The following is a 7,495-nucleotide window of genomic DNA, read 5'->3' as shown; positions in this document are numbered from 1 at the left end:
TATTGAGAGTGAGATCAGATGGCCACCATAAATGGTAAATTAAGATTATTCTATTTATTTGCATTCGTTTGATTTCATGAATTTTATGAGAAATTGAATACATGTTTTCAGAAGGGTCGAAGAATAAACTATGATTAAGAAAGACTTTTTTTTGTATTCTAGAAGGATTACCGATAAGAAGAAGTTGACAAATCTTTTGAAAACGAAACACAAGAAGCCAGCAGATAGATAGTAAACCCTGCAAAACCAAAGGTTGTCTGTCAAATTCATTGCCAAACTGACACGTGTCATCCATGCATAATATTGGATAGAATTTTCCTTTCTTTTTGCCTTTTATACTTTTAACGCTCGGATCGTAAACTTAAAGCCAGCCAGCCAGCCAGCCAGCCCGTAATAAATCAATCAAGTAAAAAAAAAAAAAAAAAAACTGAATTTGACATTTTCTTCCAGAGATTGAGTGATGGGGCAGTTGGGTCACATTCCCTATAAAAGCTCCTGCAGTTTACGACTATAACGACACCTTGCAATCTGTAATCATTTTAGAAAAAAAAAAAAACACGAAGAACACTTGAAAAGAAAAAAAATATTTGGCAATTTTCTCAACTAACTTAATTATATAATTTATTCAAATAATATAATATAAATATGTTTTTTTTTTAATTTTTCTTTTGTGGGTCGAGGGGTTGTGCTTGGTGTGCATCTATCTATCTTCGACTTCGTGTATATATATATTTATGCGTGTGGAGTCGAACTAAAGACAAGGCGCCCTTTAAAGCTAGCCATCCGTTCTGTCATTTTTTTTTTTATAAGAATGGTGTCGTTTTCTATTTTTTTTTTTTTGGGTGGGAGAAATATAGGATACTGAGTATAATAGGAGTGGATAAAAATAGCAAAAAAGCGCAGTGGTAGATAGAGAGAGAAAGAGATCAGGAACAGAGTGAATGACAGAGTGAATAATCAATCATGGCCATGGTGGAGGAGTTTCGGACTTTGGATTGGTTTTTCTGACTTTTTTCATCATCTGGAGGCTGTTGGATTTGGTGGGTATGTCAGATCTTTGAACTATAATGGCCACCAAGTCTCTTTTGTTGTTGTTTTTGGCACTTAATTTGTGATGGTCAAGTGGTAATTTTTTTTTTGTGGGGTGGGCATGCGTTTTTCAGAGCTGTTGCAAAATTGTGGTTTCAGTGTTTTAAATTGGCTTAGAGCTTGAATTTTGAGTGGTTCTTAATATCATGTTGTGCTTTACTTTGGTATAACTTTTTTTGACTGCTTAATTTTTTGAAAATTTGATAGTGGATATAAGCTTGAGTCATAATGGGTTTAAAGCATTTAATTCAGCGCTTTATAGATTTGTATATTCTAACGAGAAGATAAAACTTTGAAGTTTTGTGGCCGAGTCTTTTTTTCTGGTCTCTCTCTCTCTCTCTGTAATTTTTGTTTTTTTTTTTACGTGGATTTGTTAAATGAATGTTGTGAATTTGAAACGATGATCGAGTGTTCAAGGCTTTCTTTTAGAAATGCTGGTGTTCTTTTGAAATGTTAAAATTTTGGCTTTTGTCTCTGGTTTATGTTTTTCTTTTATTTAAATAACTTAGCATGATCTATGGGAAAGAAAAGGGATAGGAGTTTGTTTGTGGTTTTTGTTTCCTCTGGGTAGCTTTCCTAAAACTGATCTAAATGCGTTGTTTTTTTTTTGGCTGAAGTTCTGTTATGAGATTGAGTTTGTGGTTCTAAGTTCTAACTCAAAGGTCTTCGTCCCCTCAAATATGATCATAAACACTATATTCTGGTTCTAACTCTGGGGTTTTGAAAGGTGCATCCTTATTATATTTAATAATGGATTTCGACTTTAGTTTGGCAAAACAAGTCTTAATATTTTCATGCTAAATACAAAAACAACTCTTTGTTTACACTGCTTATGATGTTGCTCTTAAAGTGCTGATTTTTCCTCTCCTTTCGGTTTTACTGTTTTTTGCTATGAACTGCAGATCAGATCATTGACTTATATTTATGAATACATGTACGGTCATAAAATAAAACTGAATGTGGTGGCAATTACACAGGACAGTAGTGTTAGAACCAATAAGGTTTCCAGTTGATGTATCTGATTTTCCCACTTAGATGATTAGATAGATAGCTACTCATGGAGGGTCTTTGTTTCTTTTTGTTTTTTTTTGTTTTTAAATAAAATATACGTATGGTTATTTAGCTGGAGTGTTAACTCAGCTTTTATATATGTTCTAATCAATTTGGAATGCCCAGCTCCATTGTGATCCGCATCTGTTATTTTGCATTTTCAGGGGGTGGGCGTTGAGAATGGATTTTTCTGAATCTACGAACGTTGTGTACAATAGAATTCAGAAAATAGAGCCTGAAAATGTGTCAAAGATCATCGGTTTTCTCCTGCTACAAGACCATGGTGAACGTGAAATGATCAGGTTAGCCTTCAGCCCTGATAATTTGATCCACTCTTTGATCAACAAAGCCAAAACCGAGCTTGGCTTATCCAAACTGCCGGTTTCGGTTCCCATCTCACCCTCTCTGGTGAACCCGGTACCGGGTTCAGAGTTACCTTTACCGTTTACACCCTACTCGCCGGTCTTACCACGACCAATTTCATCTCCAAGAACTCTACGAGGTGCAAATCCCTACTGGAATCCCCAAGTGGCTGCTGATCAGCAGCCAGTGCATAATGCAGATTATGTCCCACCAACTTGTTCAGTTTCGGTTGCTGAAGATTATCACCTTCAAAATCAAATTCAGTTCTTGACTTTGGATGATCAGCTAGAATCTGCAAATTCAGTTGCTTCAGATTTTTCGAGCAATTATTATTACCCGGAACCTGCATTTGGTGTGAGAGTGGGTCGAAGGTCTCCAAGCTTGCCTGAATTTCCTGTTAAGGTTTGCCATTACTTCAGTAAGGGGTTTTGTAAACACGGAAACAACTGTAGGTACTTCCATGGAAATCCCATGCCAGAAAGCTTTTCTCTGATTCTCAGTCCAAGTTCGAATGAGCTTCCTAATGAAGATCATGTCTTCTCTCCTGAGTCTCTTGAAAAGCTTGAAAAGGAGTTAACCGAGCTTTTGAAATCAAGAAGAGGATTTCCGGTTTCAATTGCTTCATTGCCAATGATCTATTATGAGAAGTTTGGGAGAACCCTTCAGGCTGAAGGGTACCTTACAGAGAGCCAGAGACATGGTAAGGTTGGGTATAGTCTGACAAAACTTCTTGCTCGGTTGAAGAACAGCATTCGTCTCATTGACAGGTGGATGTTTTTGACTTTCATGTGTTCCTCACGTAATTATTTCATGGCTTAACTTTTGATATATTTATTATTATTATTATTTGAGTTACAGGCCTCATGGACAGCACTCAGTAATCTTGGCAGAAGATGTGCCGAAATACTTGGAGTATGCTGGTGAGAGAAGTGACCCTGGTGGAATTGTTGCTGGTTCTCGACAGATTTATCTCACCTTCCCGGCTGAGAGTACTTTTACAGAGCACAATGTTTCTAACTACTTCAAGTAAGGAAGTCTGGATACTGGGAAACTTATTCATTTGTTTTGCCTAAATTTGGAACTTGCTTTTTCAGCATATTAATTTTCCATGTTTTTTTGTATCTTTATTCCGCAGCAAATTTGGCCTGGTCCAAGATGTTAGGATTCCTTGCCAACAGAAGAGGATGTTTGGTTTTGTCACTTTTGTATATTCAGAGACCGTCAAGCAAATTTTAGCTAAGGGGAATCCTCATTTTGTATGTGGGGCTCGTGTTCTGGTGAAACCTTACAGGGAAAAGTCGAGGCTTCTTGAAAGGTAAAACTTTTTGTTTGTTTAAAGATGAAGTAATATTCTGGCACTACCATTTTTCTTGCTCTTTTATGTTACCAGCTCCTCTGTTTCAGCAAAGAAATAATGGTCACCGCTTTATTTTTCACGGATGATTGTGATCTGCAATAGCAGTTCTGACATTATGTATGTGGCTGCTGAAAGCCTTATGTCCTCTTATAATAATGATCAAGTGGTTTTCCGTCTTCATTCCCAATTTCCTTTTGACTTTTTTTCTGCATCAAATTGCATCTTTGTTGTATTTGGTGGTATTGCAATTAGGTAGGGTCATCGCTCTTTGAATTTAGCGCACACAGTGGTTGCCCTAAAGCATTAGGGAGTTTCAGAGTGTAAACCAAAAGTAAAGTAAAAGCTCTTTTATGGAAACAGAAATGATGGGTTATCCATGCACTAATTGATAGTTGATTTGATGTTGATACCCTTCTTTTGTTTGCAGTCATCAACATCGATAAATGACTAAGCTCCTTAGCTTAAACTTTGCAAAGTTGCTAACATTTTTTATTTTATTTTATTTCAGCTTGCTTGTAGTTGTAGCATCACCTTTGTGAAGTATTTGGATTTCCAGCTGGCTTGTTCCCTTTCTTGACAAAACCGAGTGCTGCTTTTTTTGTACCTATCCGTTTATAAAATCATTGGATAATGCTACTTTAGTTTGAACCTCATTTTTGTCTCCCTTTGTCAAGATCTGCTATGATGAATTATGAGTTTTGCACGATTTCAGGGAGGTCTTATCTGTAGAGAATAATCCTTATCTTGCTTCCTTCCTTTTGAACCTGGGGAAATTTAAATGAACCTGGTTAATCTGCCTTTAATGAATTGGAAATTCAAAATTTTTAACATATATTGTAATGCTCTACCACTGTTGTCTGGGGTAATGCCTCGGAGTTTGCTACCATGAGTGTGGTGCTGAAAGATATTTCTTGTGCAGGAAGTATGCAGATAAAAGCCCACATGCTATGTATAACAGTCCACACTTCATGGATAGGGATTCTGAGCTTAATTCGAGTAAGTAAAGGCTTTCGACAAGTGCAGTGATCTATTTTCCATTTATGTGGGGGTCATTACGTCTCTGTAGTCTCAGACAATTGTTTGGTGTAAATTTCCTTTTTTCCTAGTGGTGGTGAGAGTAGGTGATAATTTGAGGCTCAGGAAGCAGCAGCTCATTGAAGAACATGAGCAAGCACTTGAGCTTGAGAGCAGGCATTTCTCAGAATTGCGACTTGCTCCTAAACTCTTTTCTCATCACCCTTATATTGGACATTCAATGGATGAGTTAAAGTGCTCAGAAGGTTCAATCTCTTTATCTAATTTAAAAAGTTGCAGTTTCCTTTTCAGCTTTGTTTTTCTTTTAAGACTAAAACTCTCTTACGCAACACTGTAGCCAATGCAGAACAAGCAGAGTTCCCATCTGCTAGGCGTTTTAATTATTTGCTCGATGTTTTGAACAATGAAAAAACGAGGCATACAAACACGAACTACAGCGGCCAGGACAGGTACCAAGGCATATATACTATACATTTTTGCTATATTTATCTATCAAGTTTCAAGTTGTAAAGTAATTGTACCTGAAAAATTAGAGTAACCCTTGCAGCAGCCAAGGACTTAACCTTCCAGAGAGCCCTTTTGCATCGGCTATAGGGAATAATAGCATTTCAACAGTTACATAGAGACAGACAGACAGACAGACACAGGAATTATAGAAGTAGAGGAATGAGTTCTTCCAAGGCTAGTTCAACATGACTTAATTTGTCTTGGACTTTGTTGATGGATCGGTCAGCTTCATATATAGGAGTCCATAGCAGTTGAAGGTGAGAGAGAAACAACTTCTTTCTCCATTTTACTTTTGATGGAGGAGATTGCAAACAAGTATGACAAGGAAAGGAAAGCTAATATGTAACGAGTTTTTAAACATTTTTTTTTCATTTCATCTTCTTTATATTTTAAAATGTAATGGAAAAGGCAAGCAGGAGAGAGAGCTTGCGAGTCTTTAGATTCATATAGTCTGCCTTAGCTGAAGAAGAAAGGATGTAGAGAGAGAGAGAGTAGAAATTTAGCTGAGACACATTGGGGCATTAAAGCCAAAGTAGACGTGCAATCTTTCTTTGAATGATGGGGGTATATAAATTAATAATAATAATAAAAAAATATAGAAATACACTAACAAAGAAAACAATGAACGCCATTTTGGCTGTACGGGTCTACCAACCTAACTATCTTTTTGGTAACGAGGACCCTTAAATGGCGGAATCAAAGGTGCATTATGATTATTGTTGGTGTGTGGTCTACGTATATGATGATCATATCCATGAACAGCCAGAAAGATTTGTTTTAGGGAAAAAAATAAGAAACTTTTGAATAAGCGAGGCCAAGAAATGCATGTTATTAAAGTTGCTTGGATATGGGTGTTTGATTTCAGAAAATGATGAATTGTGGACCTGGATTTGATTTTGTAAGAGATTTGTGGACCCTTGATAGCGTTCACTGTTGTGTTAGGTAGCGGACGTTGCTATTTTAGAGCCAAGTTTTTGCGGTAAGTTAAGATAGGTTGTTGTTGTTTTTTTTTTTTTTTAGAAGATGACAGTATTCTAATTTTATTGATTATCCTTATTTATGACGGAGAAAAATCGTGATTACAAACACAATACTTAAGAGGTACATATAAACTTTAAAATCCAGAACTTAGGCATCAAAACATTATAATCATATAATCCAATTACATGATCAAAAGAAAGACTCGTAACCTAAATCAGAACACACTACAGAGAAGGTAACATGCAAGAAAAACAAGCACACAAGAAAAAGATAAGCAAACAAGTGAAACTTACTAGGCACAAAACCTCACGAGACCCTCAGATAGAGCATGCCCTATTTATCCATGCGGAGAAGGCCCCTTAGCAGACTAGGCAACGTATGATTTTCTGACCAGTCGGAGTTCAAGCCTTCAACCCCACATTTAGCTAGAAAGTTAGCTACAACATTTTCTTCACGAAAAATATGTTTCACAGTATACTCCAGGCTGTTAAGATAATCATGTAAATCATCCCAGAAATCTTCTAAATTCCAGATAGGGCAATTATCCTTAGTAATCCAATTAACCACTAATTGAGAATCAGTCTCGATTTGAACACGATAAAACCCGAGAGCATGACACCTTCGAATGCCTTCTAATAAGCTGCTAATTTCGGCTAAGTTATTAGTACTCAGACCCAAGGAAACAGAGTAAGCCTAAAGTAACCTACTATTATTATCTCGAATAACACCCCCAGCACCAGAAGTGCCTAGGTTTCCGAAACTACCACTGTCGGTATTGAGTTTAACCCAGCCTTGTTGAGGTCGATACCATCTAACCACCCAAACCCTCTTAGGCTTAGGAGACGAAACCGAGATATCTAGTCTATTCAAAATATCAATATCTTGGGTAGAAACAGAAAGCACTTTCATAATCTGGTCCATTATGCGACGGAGCCATAATTTAATAGCATGCCAGACCGACTCTGCCATATGAACCTTATCCTCATACCGAGCTTTACAGTGCCTTTCCTAGAGTTTCCAGGTTATGATAGAAGGAGAAGGCCAAAGATAATTCTAACCTAAGAAGACCTACCCGCACGGCGAAACTAAAAATTAGTCTGTTCCTTCCAAGTG

At 37.0% G+C, this 7,495-nt stretch overlaps 1 protein-coding gene across 3 annotated transcripts; it reads left to right on the top strand.

Moving 5' to 3' along the window:
* The first annotated feature begins 760 nt into the window (after window positions 1-760).
* LOC109006882 (zinc finger CCCH domain-containing protein 18) lies at window positions 761-5,957 on the top strand. 3 transcript variants are annotated; one of them, XM_018986297.2, is made up of 8 exons: window positions 761-1,044; window positions 2,304-3,269; window positions 3,361-3,528; window positions 3,638-3,817; window positions 4,779-4,855; window positions 4,966-5,139; window positions 5,232-5,343; window positions 5,442-5,957. In XM_018986297.2, exons 2-8 carry the CDS (start codon window positions 2,320-2,322, stop codon window positions 5,515-5,517), a joined length of 1,737 nt encoding a protein of 578 aa, XP_018841842.2. In that variant the 5' UTR covers window positions 761-1,044; window positions 2,304-2,319; the 3' UTR covers window positions 5,518-5,957. The 3 variants fall into 3 exon arrangements, with proteins under 3 accessions (XP_018841842.2, XP_018841845.2, XP_018841843.2); XM_018986300.2 differs by having other exon boundaries at window positions 831-1,044; window positions 5,445-5,957; XM_018986298.2 differs by having other exon boundaries at window positions 832-1,040.
* Window positions 5,958-7,495: the final 1,538 nt, after the last annotated feature.

This window comes from Juglans regia, chromosome 1 (genome assembly GCF_001411555.2).
Source record: "Juglans regia cultivar Chandler chromosome 1, Walnut 2.0, whole genome shotgun sequence".
NCBI classification, from domain to species: Eukaryota; Viridiplantae; Streptophyta; class Magnoliopsida; order Fagales; family Juglandaceae; genus Juglans; species Juglans regia.
The sequence above is the reverse complement of the archived record's forward strand: the minus strand, read 5'-3'. Positions and strand labels throughout refer to the sequence as shown.

Bases quoted from the DNA above. Each gene is read 5' to 3' on its own strand.
- LOC109006882 (XM_018986297.2), top strand. From the start codon at position 2,320: ATGGATTTTTCTGAATCTACGAACGTTGTGTACAATAGAATTCAGAAA. The intron at 3,818-4,778 runs GTAAAACTTTTT...TTTCTTGTGCAG, and splicing joins AAGTCGAGGCTTCTTGAAAG to GAAGTATGCAGATAAAAGCC. The intron at 4,856-4,965 runs GTAAGTAAAGGC...CTTTTTTCCTAG, and splicing joins GGATTCTGAGCTTAATTCGA to TGGTGGTGAGAGTAGGTGAT.